The 17,437-nt window shown below is 36.1% G+C and overlaps 3 protein-coding genes across 57 annotated transcripts in view; 1 reads left to right on the forward strand and 2 right to left on the reverse strand.

The window, feature by feature from the left end:
- MADD (MAP kinase activating death domain) overlaps positions 1–11,951 on the reverse strand; it is a 90,034-nt gene extending 78,083 nt beyond the window's left edge. For 14 of the 50 annotated variants that reach the window (XM_087882954.1, XM_087882937.1, XM_087882946.1 and 11 more), the window contains exons 1-2: positions 11,852–11,946; positions 1,575–1,744 (exon numbers count right to left, since the gene is read on the reverse strand). In XM_087882954.1, coding sequence (XP_087739080.1) covers positions 1,575–1,636 — 62 coding nt within the window. In that variant the 5' untranslated portion in view covers positions 1,637–1,744; positions 11,852–11,946. Of the gene's footprint in view, positions 1–1,574; positions 1,745–11,352; positions 11,501–11,733 lie in introns of those variants that run through there. The other 36 variants (XM_087882966.1, XM_087882950.1, XM_060687569.2 and 33 more) reach the window with 11 other exon arrangements.
- ACP2 (acid phosphatase 2, lysosomal) overlaps positions 11,414–17,437 on the forward strand; it is a 52,230-nt gene continuing 46,206 nt past the window's right edge. The window contains exon 1 of the mRNA XM_060687575.2: positions 11,414–12,133. The gene's annotated coding sequence lies outside the window, so the exon portion shown is untranslated. The remainder of the gene's footprint in view (positions 12,134–17,437) is intronic.
- Positions 14,311–17,437, reverse strand: part of NR1H3 (nuclear receptor subfamily 1 group H member 3) — a 35,888-nt gene continuing 32,761 nt past the window's right edge. For all 6 annotated transcript variants that reach the window (XM_087883019.1, XM_087883017.1, XM_034417538.3 and 3 more), the window contains 4 exons: positions 17,276–17,375; positions 16,767–16,880; positions 15,552–15,646; positions 14,311–14,608 (listed from right to left, as the gene is read on the reverse strand). In XM_087883019.1, the coding sequence (XP_087739145.1) occupies positions 14,462–14,608; positions 15,552–15,646; positions 16,767–16,880; positions 17,276–17,375 (456 nt within the window). In that variant the 3' untranslated portion in view covers positions 14,311–14,461. The remainder of the gene's footprint in view (positions 14,609–15,551; positions 15,647–16,766; positions 16,881–17,275; positions 17,376–17,437) is intronic.

The following is a 17,437-nucleotide window of genomic DNA, read 5'->3' on the forward strand; positions in this document are numbered from 1 at the left end:
CATTGGCTTTCTGTAAACTACTGGTTTACAGTCCCAGTAGTTCCCCCATGCCTTGGGTTGAAATGGACAGGGCCCCTTGTTGATTGTGTGTTTGTTTACTTTTTGTAATGCTGTATGGCCAAATTCCATCTTGGTTTGGGGTGGGATGTTTATCATGTTTATATTACAAGCTGTCCAGAGTCAGTTGGAATTGGGTGGTGTCTACAATGGATCAAACAAATAAATATAAATTACAGCAAGTAATATCACCAATTACAAATGTCCTGCTAAAAAGTAAATAAAGATTGAGTTAACGGAGCAAGTCACATGTTATAAAACTATGTAAATTCCTTACTCTGCTTGTTTTTTTTTTTGTGAAAAGCAACTGTTGGAGGCTGCCATCAGCAATGAAAGAGGAACAGATGGAATGTGGGTGATCTTACTGTCCAACATTTTTTCTTCCCCGAAACACCCACTAACTACCTCCTCTCCACCATCATAAGATGGAGAAACAGATTCAATACTGTTTTCCTATAAGAAGGTAGAGAAAGTTTATGTCACAGCAGTTGGACAATAGGCAATTGCACATTGCTACTATTGCCAATGTGGGTATTAAAAGGAGAAATGCACTTGGCAGACTACCTTTTCTTCTCCACCTTGCTTGTGATCATAGACTTCACAGTAACTCAAAAACATTTCTTATGCACCTTTTCCCTTTCTTTATTATTTAATTCTTATTCCAAGCTGTAGATTGCATTGGTTACTTGTTAGTAATCAAATAGTCTAAGAAGTTCAAATTCTATATTACATCACCTACAGGTTGTTTATAATGAAGTTTTTTCAGATTATTTTTAATGTTTTCTTCAGAAGAAATGCAGAGATCTTGGCGTATTAGCATTGATATCAAGTTGTCTTTTAATAAAGTGATGTCAAGCAATACCCAAAGCTTTCAGATATATGTGGGAGGCAGTCCTGCTGTAGGCATGAAAGCCAGCTGGTTGACTTTGGGCCAGTCACTCACTCTCAGATCAACCCACCCACAGGGTTTTGTTGTGGGGAAAATAGGAGGAGGAAGGAGTAATAAAGGCAGGATAAAAATCTAAGAAACAAATGAATAAACTGAGCCCTGGGGCACCTGCATCAGGCACTCTTCATTATTCAGTGTGGGTTTTGCATTTATGATACTGTAGGAGCTGCCCATTATTTTGGATACTTTATAGAGATGCTCACCAGCAAGAGCAAGAGCACTTAGACTTATATACTGCTTCACAGTGCTTTGCAGCCCTCTAAGCAGTTTACAATGTCAGCATGTTGCCCCCAACAATCTAGGTCCTCATTTTACCGACCTCAGAAGGATGGAAGGCTGAGTCAACCTTGAGTCGGTGAGAATCGAACTGCTGGCAGTCAACAGAATTAGCCTGCAATTCTGCATTCTGCGCCACCACTAATAAACATAAATGTTCCCCCTCCCACCTTGCTTTGGGCTGGTGATTAATGGCAGGAGCTATTTATTATTTTCTATACCCCTTTATTAGACCATTGTGATAATATGTGTATATTTATTCTAAGCAAGTACATCTAGATGTTTACTATACCTGGCTCCAATAATCACAAGGTAATCAAGTAAGCGAGGGCAGCTCTTCTTCTTTTGCACCATGGTCTCGCTTCCTATACTATGTCATCTCAATGAATTCCTTTGTCATTGGTCCATCTAATATCCAGTACGTGCTCTAACGAGAATTCCTCTCCCAATTGCAACATGAACCTACAAGTAAGAAATATTCCATTCAAGATTATATTTGCATCCATCAATGATAATGACAATAAAGTAATAATTTGAGCAATTTGTGATAGATATGACAAACATCAACCTATGCAAATTACTGTTCAGAATTTTACCTCTTTTATATCTATTTGGTAAATATAACAGGGAAAACTACATCCAAGATTGAAAACAGAAGTTTCATCTTTTCAATTACCTGCACTTTCCCTGCAAGTATCAGTCCTAGTTTTTAATATATTTTAAAATGACCCCACAGTATAACATTCTGCATTCCTGCATTCCTCAACATCCATGCTTACAAATGAATTTGACTAATATTTTCATGCATAGCACAGTTTATGCCTTCTTGGGGGACATTCTAGAGAAAAATATATGATCAAATATATCAGTCAACCAATAGTCTAGTGACTAGTCTTTCAATTACAATTGTATGTCACACATACAAAGCTGGGTAACAGGAACCTCGGGTAATCTGATTCAGATCAGTCTCCATAGCAACTCATCTTCTAGTCCCTGGATCATACCACATTAAGACTATTTATAGAAGCACATCAGCTCCCCCCCCCCACTTGCATGCATAAACATATCAACTTCACCTGAACTACTAACAAGATTCCCCTATGTACGATATCTTCCTTGAGCCAATAATTTACTATTGTTTTTGTGGCACCTTTATGATATTACAACTTCCTAATCATTAGGGCTTTTCCCATTTATGATAGACACTACCAGCTTTTCTTCACATTTGAGCTAGATTATTGATCAAATTTGTATTAACCCACAATCTACAACTGTATGCAATCTGATCTCCCAATACTTCTATACATATAGAAGTATTGGGGGATATATATTTTCTTAAAATTGCCTTCTAGATATAAGTTATAAATTTTCATTCAAAACAATCCATATGCAAAGGCCACAATAAATAAATCAGATTGTGAATCTTCTTAATTTAATTGTATCTAGATGTGCAGAAAAGATTGAGGACCAAATCTGGTACCTTAATAATTTCTAGCAACTTTATTTAAACATCTAACGTGACATTTCCAAAAAGCAAAATAGGAATTAGTTACCTGTATCATACTAAAATTCACATCTGTTTCTCTTCAATTGGGTGAAACAGTGCATCATAGGGCAACATGGCATTTAAATTTGGCAAAGTTGTGACTGCTTTCATGCTGCTGCACCACTGTGATAAGCTACAGTCATCATTTCCAGTACACCCTGCCAGCTTCCTACAAGGAATATCAATGGGGAAGCCAGCAAAAATTTGGAAGTTGCTCCTGTTCCCATTGCTTTTTTTCCTGCCCATGATCATTCTGTTTTTCACTTAAGGAAATATCTCTGAAACAATGACTCATGGGTTGTCTACTGGCATTTAAATAGTGTAGAACAGGGGTGTCAAGCTCGTATCATGATGGCAGTGTCACATAACGTATTGCCACTTTTTTTCCCCTTCGCTAAACCGGGTGAGGCCAGCAGGTAATGCATCCAGACCGCGAGCCGCGAGTTTGACACCCTTAGCGTAGAATATATGAGAGTTATTGCACTATGCTGAGAAACAGGGATATAATGCAGTTACAGATCGTCTTGGCTTAACAACCCTAATTGGGATAGGAATTTCTATCACTAAGCAAAGCAGTTGTTAGGTGAAGCATCACATGACTGCACCATTTACCAATGGCCATTAAGGGAGGTCATTAGGTGAGGACCTCATGCTTCTCCTGCCCAGCTGTGCTTGCCTCTGCTTCAATTTGCCTCATCCATTTTCCCATAGCTTTGTTGGCCCTACACTCCCCCACTGATGCCGTAGTAAAGGGAAACCTTCAGTTTTCTGAAGTCTATTAAAAAGATAAATTATAAAAATGAATCAGACACAAAAGTTAGGCTCCCTAGGCTGAAAAGCTAATAAGCATGACACTGTCACATAAGAATTTTTACTAATGAAAAATAAGAATTGTTATTGATGAAAAGTGGATGAGGCCACTTTAAATAGTTAATTGTTGTCAACCAACAAGTGGAAATTCTTATTGTAAGAATTGAAGCTGATGAGATGGGAGTCTGAGAAAGTCATTCACTAAACAAGTGACAAATGGCAAAAACTCTTAAAAGTTGTCACAGAGATGGACTTGAAATAGTTGGAAGAAGAGACTCAAAATTCATACTTGGGACTAATATAAATAAGGGGTAGATGCTTGGGTGTTCTTATATGGAAAACGTCTGCTATATATGGCCTTCTAATTCTAGGTAATGCATTCCTTATCTAACCTTCTTGGGTCTGTGTAGAAATACAAAGTGGGAAGAAAATCTAATTGCTCTACCTGATAGAAAGCCATGGCACTTACCTTAATTAAATACCACTGTGAGTTTATTTTTCAAATTTTTTTATTTGCATTTGCATTAAATCCCAGTTGCATGGGTTTAACTTCAAAAATCTCCATTGTGCAGATTGCTAAAAAGGCATTAAGAGTTGCAACCTTATTTTACGAAGTTTTCTCTCTGGTAATGCTATATTTCTAACTAGAGCATACAAAACCTTTGCCAGACCTATCCTTGAATACTGCTCACCTGCCTGGAATCCACACTGTATTTCAGACATTAATACATTAGAGTTGGTCCAGAGGTATTTTACAAGAAGAGTACGCAACTCCTCTGCTCGCAATAAAATTCCTTATATCACCAGGCTTGAAATTTTAGGCCTGGATAATCTTGAACTACGCCGTTGATGTTCCGACCCAAGCTTAGTACACAAGATTATCTACCATAATGTCCTACCTGTTAATGACTACTTTAACTACAACCACAATAACACAAGGGCTATCAATAGATACAAACTAAATGTAATCTGCTCTAATCTTGATTGCAGAAAATACGACTTCAGCAATAGAGCAGTAAATGTCTGGAACACTCTACCTGATCCTGTTGTTAGTTTCTCTAAGCCCCATACCTTTTACCTTAAACTGTCTACCGTGGACCTTACATGTTTCTTAAGCGGTCCCTAAAAGGGCGTGCATAAGCGCACCAGCGTGCCTACCGTCCCAGTCCTACTGTCCCCATTTATATGTACTCATTTTATGTGTTTATGACTATGTTTTGCTTATTTATATCCATTTATTTGTGCCATTTTTTCATGTGTCCATGTCTATGTCTATACTGATACTTGTTTCCTTGTACTTGTTGACAAAATAATTAGATAATAAAAAATAATAAAGTGGAGGGAGAAAAGAATGAGCTAATAGAATAATTGACTAGTAGTCAGCAGAACCCCCTGTGATGTCACTATCCATTGTTAACATTCTTCAGCTGCATATGACGTCACTCTTCCTGTCTTTTTAAATCATATTTGCTTCCATTATATTCATATACCAATTGTTTTTTAAATTTCCTAGGTAATGGTAATGGTTTCCCCTGTCCAGTCATGTCCGATTCTAGGGGATGGTGCTCATCACCTTTCTAAGCCAAGGAAGCCAGTGTTGCCTGAAAACATTTCCATGGTCATGTAGCCAGCATGACTACAAGGTGTAGTCAAAGTGTTACCTATTTATCTATTCACATTTGCATGCTTTTGGTCTGCTAGATGGGCAGGATCTGGGGCAAAAACAGGAACTCACCCTATCATGCAGAACTCAGGTCTCTCCAGCTGACAAGGTCAACGTTTTTAACTACTGAGCCATTGCACCCCCTTCTTTAAATTTCTTACCTTTTTTTTTTTTTTAAGGTCTCATCAACTCCACCTAATTATGGTTTTCTTGGTCTTCTTCTTTCATTGAGATCATTCCTTTGTATATGTTTTTGCAATTTAATCATTCATTCTGTCTATATGACCACAACACATCAACATTTATTTTTCATACCAGTAATTCACTTTTATTTTCAATCCATATTCATTCAATACCTATTCGTTCTTAACTCTGCATCTTTTTGCTGCGTCACACATACCTTGAATAACTTATTAGCACTGTATTCGTTTTATGTCTTTCCTGATATGCCAAACTCTTACTATTATATAACAAAGTTGACAGAAGCATGCCCTTATACATAGCTATTTTTGCTTTATTTGACAAATATTCATTTCTCATCATAAACAATTCTCTCGTTATACCAGCATTTTCATGTCTTAAAATTTCCCCATCTACCAAGATATATAAATTAATCAACTGAATCAATACACATTTAATATTACCATAAACTAACTATCTATCTATCTATCTATCTATCTATCTATCTATCTATCATCTATCTATCTAAATAAAACAGCCAAAATAATTTTTGTTTAACTAAATGCTGAATCATTCTTAGTATTCTATTTATTTTTATGCACATTTTACATCTATTATATGTTGCTTTTATTGATAAAATATATACATCTGTATGTCAACATTTTTCAGCTACATCTGCAGTCTCAACATTCTTCCAATATTTATTACTGTGCTTTTTCAGAGGCTAATATTCAAAATATTCATTTTTAATTTGATATATTACCATTGCCTGGTTTTGTCCCAATGCTCATGCTATTTTATGTAAGTCTACTCTTCAAGCCAATGTATTATTGCCTGTAGCTACTAACTAGGAGATGCAGAAAAAAAGGAAATATAATTTTATGGTGCGTAATCAAGACTTTAAAGGGCATATTAAAATATATTCAGGAAAACTGAATAGTTTTATGGAAACTATCATAGCTTTTATCATTGTATCCAAATGCCTTTTTGTCCTTGTTCTGCAATATTTTGGAAACATCCATTTGTGTTCCTAGGATTTATTGCAGCATGCCTTTGAAACTACATACCATATTTACTTGAAAGAAGCATGAGGTTGCCCCCTCTCCAAATAATTATTTGGGAAAGCAGCCTATTTACACTCATTGAGAATATGTAAAAGATTAACATGCTGAAAGTGATTGAATAGCCAAAATGTTCACACTGGCTGCAAGGGAGAAAAGGGAGAACCAAAAATGAATGACAAAGCACACCATCCCTGCTCTTATCACTTTATATTATATCAGGTTTTGAATGTTTGCAGTGGAAAGCTTATTTCCAGGATTCTGGAAAATCAGGATCATCAACTGATAGGATATCTTGATAGAGAAAATGAGTCTTCATTTCAGACAATTGCCCTATATTTTATTATTTTTACAAACAACCCAAGGTGGCAAATATATCCATCACATCTTCCTCCTCCTATTTTCACCAAAGCAACAACCTTGTGAGGTAAGTTGAGCTGAGAGAGAGCAAGTGACTGGCTCAAAGTCACTCAATTGGCTTTCATGGCTAAGGTGGGACTTGAACTTGTACGTGGAAGGAAATGAAAAGAAAGTGGAGATAGCATACTCCCCGAAGAGAAGGTGGGTTTATCAAGTTCATCAAACAGAAGTTATAAATAGACTAACCTAGAAATAAGAATGATTGAATATAGTGGGATTTATTACAGGATAAATACTGAAATGTTTCCAAGTACTGTATTGCAGCACAAAAGCATCTACTAATTCATTTTTTTGCAAATAAAAAGAAAAGTCAGTAACTCAAGAATTTCTTCCCCAATTTTTACCCCAATTTACATGAGTAATCCAGCTATATAGACCCATTCCCAGAAAGACACCAGTTTATGCATATCTAGCTAGAAGTAAAAGCCATCGAATTCAATAGGATATACAATAATTCAAAATAAGGTTTATTTTTATTTTACAGAGTTCCAGTTCACTCTTTTTCGCACTCTTGCTCAGTGAATTTGTTAAGATAGTTTTATACAATAAACTGATGAGTTTATGTATCAAATAAAGTATTTAATTTTTAAAAATCACAAGCAAATAATTTTAATCAATATTCATTCATTTTAATTCATTTCAATTCAATATCCACTTTCATTCTGGATCTGTTTTTTGTAATGTAATCTTTTCCACTATGTATTAAATGCAAACTTGCATGCCAAATACTCATGTTTGTTGAGGGGAAAAGATCAAACAAACAAAATTTGCTTCATAAGATTGGGTAATCCTAATTAAAGAAGGGAATTGGGCAGTTGTGCATTTATAATATCTCTCTAATTATTTTTCCTTTGGAGTGGTGGCTTAAATTTTAAGTGATCTTCCATTCTGATACGAATTGCATATACATAGACAACTTACTCTGTCTCAAATTATTCTTATCTTGCCTTGTCTCTATTGCCAAGGTTCTCTCTAGATGGCTTCAGACAGCACAATCAATAACAAAGACTTGTGGGAAAGTTGTTAAAATCTTATTCTTCCTAATACTTGAAGAGATAAATCCTTAGGCTGTAGATGCCTTTGAAAGCAATGACAAGCATCCTACATTTAGATTTGAGGCATAATAGTAACTAATACAGTTAATTAATATTAGCCTTATATTTTTATGTATTAAATTTATATGCCATCCATATTTTTATTTATTAAATTTATGTGCCACCCATCTCACTATCCAGCGACTCTGGGTGGCTTATATCCCCCCCCCTTGTTATTCTTTATGTATGATGCAACAGTGTCACATTTTACTCACAACGAAATTCAGAAATCTTTCAAGAGCAGTTCCCACTATTGTGGAGATTACAAAGACATCTACAGTAGAAATAACCCTAAGCATGATATCCACTGGAGCCCTTTCAGATGTGAGGAAGAAGCCATTTTCATCAATTAACTTTATTTTAATTTACTATGGTCAATTCCATTCCCTTTTTAATGCCTACATAACACTCCCACTTGATTTTCCTTGCTTATATCTTCACAGCTCAGAAATGAAATAATACTATAACTTTGAAACACACTGTGTTGGCACTATACAGAAATTGTAACTGTCCCTCTCCAAATAATTATAAAGCAGTAGAAACCAATTGTGAGGAAAAACACTATAATGAGGCTAGGCTGAAGGATATATGGTATTCCAGAAGTATTATATTCCATTGGTGGGATATAATAGCCTGATACATTAATCCATTAGTCTCTAGGAAAAGGCATATCAGCTGACATATAAGTGGTAACTGATAAAAACAGTTACTTAATACAACCAGATCAGAGTTAAGAAGTGATGACTTGTCAGCAGACTACTGTCTTTTGAACAATCATTTACCGTAATTTACATGGATTTTATGGAACAATTCTTTGATATATTCAGAAGACTTTAAAGTTCTGCAACTTCTTTGTATTTTATACTATAAAGAAAATATATTCTCATGACATTTGCAATGAAAATCATACACACACACACACACACACACACAGTTTTGTCTTATTTTGAACACATTTATCTCAATTAAAGGAATGCATACAAGCTGAAACAGCTGAATCAGTTGTTTCAAGCAAATGATCTACTGCATCTGACTAAAACCATAAAAGCAGCTAAAAGCAGCCTATATACAACTAATTGAAGCAAACAAAATAAATCCAAAGCAGTTTGGAAATGGCCACAGTAGCTAATCCCATAATTGGAAATAGGATTATAAAAACTATATGGTATGTAGGCCAAAATGCTTTCAGTTGCCTGTCTCTCTTGGTGATAAGGGAATTCCAAGGCTCTATTTGTATCTGACTTCTACAGTACCTTTGCATATTCTTAGGTATACATAAATATGCTCCATATTTATGTAATTCTGCGTAACATTAAACATCTAAATGTTCATATAATGATATTCACAGGGATGAGTTTCCTGATACTAAATGTTTTCCTACTATGTAAATGCAGATCTCAACTTCTATTTAACCGCAGATAAAACATACAAATTCTTGGATAGTAAAATAAATAAATTGTTACAAAGCAGCACCAGTGTGCATTTGCATTACAACAATTAGTGTAAATAATACATGAAAATCCATTCCTAAAATACATATAACTTCTTTTCACAATCCCCTATACAGAAATTTCTTTGGTTCTTTTTTTTAATGTTGTTTTTAGAAAAGGTGATGTATTCTTAATTAGCATTTTCAAATTATACAGAAACTATATGTATATATTTTGGTTGAAGTAAGTAAATAGGTAATAAATAAAATTATTCTTTCCAGGATATATATCTGTCTACTTATAAAGATAGCAGTGGAAACTAAAATATACAAATCTTAAATTAAATATTAAGAATGCAAACTTAACTTCTGTGTGCTATTATTTATTATTTTAATGCAATAATGAAAGGCTTTAATTTGAACCTGTAAAAATTAAAAGTATTGATACCCCAGAAAGACTATTTTCAAAGCTATTTAAAAAGACTGTCTCAGTTGTGGAAAATCTATTAAAGATTCACCAGTTTTCCAGAATCTAAAAATTTCCACAATGGATATTATGCACATTTGAGGGTTTCATCATTTATTATATAACTGAATATTGTTATTGAAAATAAAATGGAAGAAAAAATTACCAATATAAGTTTAACAGATGCAAATCAAAAAGTAACTGGCAAATCAAAAAGGATACTAAGATATTTTTATACAGTTAAAATAAACTTTGATAAATAATATTTATCACACTAAATTTTCCAGAATTCGTTGATACAAGATGAATTACTAAATAACTAAATCCTCCCAAGATTCTACTCAGAAGTTGATTAAAAACATTACAATCTAAATATTTTTTTAAATGCTCCAACATTTTATTCTAAAAAATCAGTGAGTAATAAATACAGTGAAAACATTTTTCCACTGAAGTTTTGACACGCTTTAAAAAATCCTACTACAGTTCCAGATACAGTAACTATTTGTCAAATAACTTTATATAACACATTCAAAAAAAGTAAAATATATTGATGCAGCTATGCATGTTAGAGATCTAGTTCTCTGTGCATCAATTCAGGACTAACTTGTCAATAGCATTTACTTTCAAATATGTTTTTTTTCCTTTTCCAGATTGCTTTAACCCTGAGGAAACAACATTATTCTGTAGTAAACATTCTGTAATTTTCCAGCTGTACAAACTACAGCCTCCATATGCAAGTGAGATCAGTCCCCCAAATTTTGTGCATGGTATAGCACATTTTTCAAGTTCCTAAATATGAAACCTGAGAAGATCCAAGGACCTCTAGAATAACAAAACCTTCCAAAAGAATATGCTGAGGCTGTGGGACCAAAAACATATCTACCGAAAAAGTAATGTTATTTTCAAGGTGTGATTTTTGGTAAATTCTCCTATCCATGATCCTGATCAACTAGCTTTTGCACACATTACCCTCAAACCAACGGTTTATTTAATCAAACCAACTGCTTCAATCTGCACAGCAAAACGAACCATTGTCTAGTCATACTAGCTGGTGTATATAAACACCCTGCCCAAACTAAATTTCATCCTAGCCTAACCTGGGTCTCCGGGCAAGACCACAGAGAGAATTTAGGAAAACAATTGCAATGGATGATGCGCAGCTTTTGAAGGCTACTGGGATCAAGGAAGGAGTTTGTCCTGCGCACATTCAGCATGAAGGTTTGTATGGTGTGTGACAACACAAAATCCAGATAAAGCTTGCATGCCAGGGGATGATGATGATGATGATGATGATGATGATGATGATGATGAGAGAATACCAGTCAGTCAGTCTGTCTGTCTGTCTCTGTCTCTCTCCCCCCCACCCTCTCTCACACACAACAGTCCTTCCACAGCACATACCTCTCACAACCTATTGTTGCAGCTTTCCACGGCCCAGGCGCTCTCGCTCCCAGTTTCCCTCACAAGCACTCCCGCAAACGCTTAATCCACACACCTCCCAGCCCCACGCGACAACCTCCCCTGCGTCAGCCGTTGCAGCCGCCCCCCTTTCCATCTTTGAACTTGCACTCCCATCCTCGTGCCTCCCTGCTGCTGCGACATCCGCGCTTCGTCACCCAACCACCACGCCAAACCTCCAGCCTTGGCTGCCCGAGTCCCCGCCGTCTTCCTTAAGCCACGCAGAGCCTTCCCTGGACGGACCGGCTTCCCGCGGTCCCTCCTCAAGCACGGGCTCCCCATCCCAAGCCCATCCGCCCCCACGGGCTCGCCTCGTCCCCTTACCCTCGCCGTCCTTCCCGGCCGCCCTCAACCCCTCCGCCGCATATGTCACAGAGCGGGCGAAGGCAAGCGGCCCCGCGACGCTTCCTGCAGCCATTAAACGCGGCCTGCTCGCCTTTACCTGTCAGCGGAAGCCGCGTCCTCTCCCTTCACGCAGGCAGGCAGGCAGGCAGGCGGCCAGTTCCGCATCAACAGCACAGGGGAGGAGCGAACCAAGAGACGGAAAAAGAGGGCGGGCACTGGACGTTGGGAACGGACCATTGAGCCGTTCTGAGGGGACGGAGCCGAGCACGGGGGGAAAGCGCGAAGCCCGAAAGGGCGGGAAGGGGCGTCACCATCGGGGGCTCGAGTACCAAGGCCAGCGCATCTCAAGGCCGAGCAGAGGCGCCAGCCCCGTCCACAGGTATGTTCTTAATAATAAAATACGTGCCTCGCCTCCCTCTACTCCCAATTGCGGTATAAAATTCAGAAAGGCCAAATCCTACCGCAGAATAGGAGGACGCTCGCTATTCGCCACTATTGCAAATAGGACACTACGTTCCAAAAGAGGAGCTGTTTCTCACGGCCAAATTTCGAGGGAACGTTCTTTTTTTTTCTAAAAATAAGCCACTTTAACAGAGTTAGATGACTAAGATCTTAAGTTACAACACATATTTTAAAAAAAATGGGGAAAGATTGCATTTCTGTCCATTCATAAGTCTTTTTTTTTAAAAAAAAAAAATAATTTCTGACCATTCGTAAGTCTTGATGACGTTAAATTCGTATGTGCATTTTCAGTAGAAGTATAAATGTGGATGCATTAAGTACCAGACAGTTTTTTCTTATTAGATTTTATTCTTTTACAAAAAATTACATTTTTTGAGAAGTGGTGATTAGAAAATGTGGGATTAAACCCAAGAAGTTCGGTAATTGCAAAGGGTCATTACAACATGGTAAATTGTTATATATGTGCTTTCTCAGGTTAAGGCCAATACAAGCAGAGTAATCTCATGTGCAAAATAGTCATAAAGCTGACATCACAAATACGGCACTTGCTACATAGTAATTATACTAGTTCAAGGACCTAATTTCTAACACCTCTGCAAAGAAAGCCAATTTAAATGCTGAAAGAAGCAAGCACTATTAGTGTACCAATAAATGTCAGATATAATTTCTGCTATCAGATATCCTGGCCAGTGTTGGTGTATACTTTTCAAGTTATTTATTCCATTAGCAACTATTTCTAGGAAAGCATATTTATGCCTAAATCCACTTGCATCAATAAGTTAAACTCCACTCATTCCTGAGGTTTAGGCTGTAAACACTAAACTCTTTGTGAATATATGGGCCATCATGAAACAATTGAACATGTTTAATTAGGGATGGAAGGATATAAATTTGGCCATCACATCCTCAGTACACAAAAAAATTTGAATCATACATAAACTGGGTTCTTTTCCTTCCTGAAGTTATCCAAAGGCAGCATTTAAGAAATTTCCCACTATAGGCATCCATCCAGGGAGGCAATTGACAATAGGTGTATCATGATATGATGCAAAACATACGATTTAAGTACTATCCAACATTGGGACCAACTATGAAAGGCCAGGACTGCATCATGATGTATGCATCATCATTTCTGGCAAAGTGATTTACAGCAGATACCAACTTCTATTTCCATCTAAATGTTTTGTCAGAGAAGGGGAAAATTTGAAGTAAAGAACTAGTAGAGGGGAGATAAGAAAATGTTTAACCATAATTGGCCATTATTTAGATTTGTCTCTTAATGCACAGATGAATAAAAGAGAAAGGTGGTAATCTTATATGTACTTTGTAATAATCCAATATGGTACATTTTGTACTGTATAGAAAACATATTGAGCGGCAATCATCTAGATTATATGGATGTGTGATGCACATCTCCATATTCAAAGGAGTTTCATATAATAAAAATCATGTCTTCCTTGTTATTGTATCAGTATATATCAGCAATGGCTGTATTTCTGATCGTGGGATGGAGAACAGAAATATTACAAAAGGTCCTAAGAGATTTCAATAGTATAACTACAGTATATCCAAAGTGATGCTTCTGAAAAGTCCACAAAAAGGCACCTAAGCTACATACAGTCTATCCAGCTCTCTATTAATTGTTTTGAATGTTAACATATTTTAGCTACATACAACCTAGGGGATCAAAAAAGAAAAGATACACAAGGAAGCTTGCCTCTAAAATTCCCAAGAAGATTCTATACGTCTGGATGGTGGCCTTGAAATTAAATATGAAAAAAGGGTTTTGTTTTTTTATTTATTGTTTTTTTATTTATTGGTTCAATTTATATGCCACCCTTTTCCGGAGACTCAGGGCGGCTTACAATGCGTTAAGCAATAGCCTTCATACTTTTGTATATACCTGCTTAGTAGGGCTTTCGGCCCCCCCACCGAAGCGGTGTTCTTTTTTATACAAAGTCGGCTTATTGTCCCCACAAACCGGGTCCTCATTAAAGAAAACCACCTGAAAAATTATTAGAGGGTATTCTTTTACTCTTCTGTGTTAAGTCTTTCAGTTCCATTTTGGAAAATAGTGACTAAAACATCATTTCATCCTTCTCATTTGTTTTTTATATACTGTATATATTTCATCCGAGCAAAGAAATCAGTCTTCTGCATTGCTTCAATGCTTTTGATAAAGGAGAATAGTTTTTATTTGCAAAAGATAATCAGTGTAATCGCTCACTGTCCTTAGATAGTATACTCATTCATTGACATCCCAGATCTCTGAAAGAAGTGGTGGTAGCTTTTTGTCCTGTAGCCGAAGAGCAAACACTTGTTCAGAATGAACACTACTTAAAGTCCGAAGGCTGACCAGTTTCATTAACATCCGTGGGAACATTAGATGATCCTATAAGATCATACACAAATAGACAAAGATATCAGAATGATCAAAATTCTGTTCCTCTGTCTTACTTTTCTCATGAGGAATAAGATTAAAAACCATTTGCCTACCATAAGGGTAATAACATTTTAAAACATAGAGTAGCAAAATAACATTGTGGATTAGCTCAACAGCTTCAAATTCTATGCTATCAATACAGAATAACTTATTCTAAATAAATTATAGAAAATGTAGTCATGTGGAAGCATGGTACTAGGTTTTTTAATATTAATATTTGCTCCTCAAAGATTCCATGAACTTCCAATTCTTCAACTATCATTTTTGTAAAAAAAACAAACACCTCCCCACTGCTTCAATAGAACAACACTATCCCCCTTAGCATCTCTGATTAAAAGATATCAGAATGATCAAAAGCACTAGACAAAGGTCTATTCTCTGAGTAAACATACATTCTCTGTGCTTTTTGTTCCTGGAACTGAATACATGTAAAATGGCAAAGTAGCAGTAGCACCCACACATAGAAAGTTCATATTCAAGAGTAACACATTGCTTGGATTTAAAAGCAAAAAGCTAGTTTGGAATAGCACCTATTTGCAACTTCATAAAGTAGCTTCTTAATTTTTGAGGTCCAGCAGCCTGGCTCAACTGCAGCAAATTCAGGCAAAATATGTGTTTGCTTTAAAGCATTATAGATACACCCACCTCTTTTGCTTTCAAATCTAATGCTCTACATAGTCCAAATTTCAAATGTAAAGCATGTTCAGCTAAAAGAATTTCAGGTTCAGAAAAATTTGTAGAACAGCTGTTAGTCAGGATATGGTAAATATTTGTTGAATAACTCAGCCATATCATGATAACCAACTTACAAGAGATTCTGCTTTAACCAGATTCTTTCTTACAGGCACTGTTAGCAATACAGTCATTTTCGCAGGCTAGCCAAGACACTTACATTTGGCCTATGAATACATATATATGAGTGAAGGGCTTCTACATAGGTATGCTGCAACTTTTCTACCAGAGTTTGATCTTGAACATTTGGTCGATCTGTTAAGGAAACAATTAAAGCATTAAACTTTAAAAAAAATATTTATTTTTATATGCCTGCCCATCTCACCTGAAGTAACTCTTAGTGGCATACAATAAAACAACAATTAAAACATTTTTCAAACTCTTTAAAACAATAAGCATGGATAAAACAAGGCTAGGAGAAGGAAGATGTTTACATACAGTATAACCAACATGCCGGCTCCATTATGGAGCCTGTATGCTGGTTATACTGTATGTATGTAAACATCTTTCCAATGGTTTTGTTTTAATGCATGCTTATGGAAGGCTCGTAAGGAGCTTGTAATTCTTTGCTTGTTTTTAAAGAAATATATACGTCACTGAATCCAAAATGCTCTCTGGCTAAACTCAAAAATCTTACTGCCGTGCCTGTTTCCCTATCTACTCTACAACTCTCTAAGCACCTTATAGCTTAGAAATAACATAGAGAAAAACCGCTTCAGGATGCAATTTCCCCATCTGCTGTGATTTATCTTATTTTTAAGAAAATGTCGTTGAGAAAGAATTAGCACAGTACAGCAAAAGCCAAGCATCTGGTTCAACAGCAAATAAGGAAATATGAAGAGACAACAATAATATGCTGAATATTAAGCTATGAACAAGACATCTCTAAGACAGATGACTTTGAAGAAAATGATTGCAGCCCAAGCACTTTTATATGTACCATATCCATCATCTTGTCTATTTCGATCCCTCCCTGCAGATATCACTAGCCTTGAATATAAATACACCATGACACAACTAACCCATACATCTCCTCCCTGAAGATTCTGTCACCATCATTCATCTGCTGCAGTGCACTAATTTCCCCACCTTAGAATATCTATGCCGAAAATATACATGTTGTGTATACAGGGCATATGTACCTGTATTTAACACACACATTTTGGGTTTAGACAAAATGTGTATGTTTTGGGTCAGCCATGAACAACCTAAACCTTGTTACTCCATGACTAGGACATTAATGCACAACCTTAATTATTATCCATGACAAATGCATTCCTTAGAACTAACATTAGGACACTAAGTATTATATGCGATTCTTCTTGACTGAAGACTCTTTTTACAATTTTGATCCAGCTCCCTCCCAGCTTGTTACCTGCAGAAAAAATGCTGATGGCAATTAAAAGTGCATACTCAGCATCATTGAGATGCAGTTCATTCATTCTCTTTGAAAATCCAAAAATGGGATTAATAAACTCAATTTGTAGGCCTGAGGGGGAAAAAAACAAAAACAAAAAGTGACTTAGAAATATGTACAGCTTCTGTATATTGTCCCCACCCCCCACATTTGCGATAAGAAGGTAAGAGAATTTCACCCCTGTATAAAACATAATATTCACATTTTTGATAAATATTTCATATCCTCCAAAAATGTTCTGGTAGGAAACCATATTATCTCTTCTAATCCACCCTAACTTATTTTTTATAGTATTACTTGATTGCTATTTCCAAAAATTTTGCCTCAAATTTCAGGTTGAGGATTAAGTTTACAATCTTTCATAAAAGAATTTTGATTTTATTTTTTAGAAAAGAAGTTGCCATAATATTGATCCATAATACAGGGAGAACAAATCTCTTTTATACTCTGGAATGTGCTTAACTCACCAGCCTTGGAAAAATCATCCCGATTGTAACTTAAATCTTTCAAAAAAGTTATGCTTTCAGTTTCTGGATTGTAGCGCCTAGATGTCTCCAACAGCATCACCTTGAATATACATATACAACACACATACCAAAACCAGTCACAATTATAAATTTGACAATAAA

This window comes from Pantherophis guttatus, chromosome 1, assembly GCF_059756535.1.
Source record: "Pantherophis guttatus breed Tessera chromosome 1, ASM5975653v1, whole genome shotgun sequence".
Classification (NCBI taxonomy): Eukaryota; Metazoa; Chordata; class Lepidosauria; order Squamata; family Colubridae; genus Pantherophis; species Pantherophis guttatus.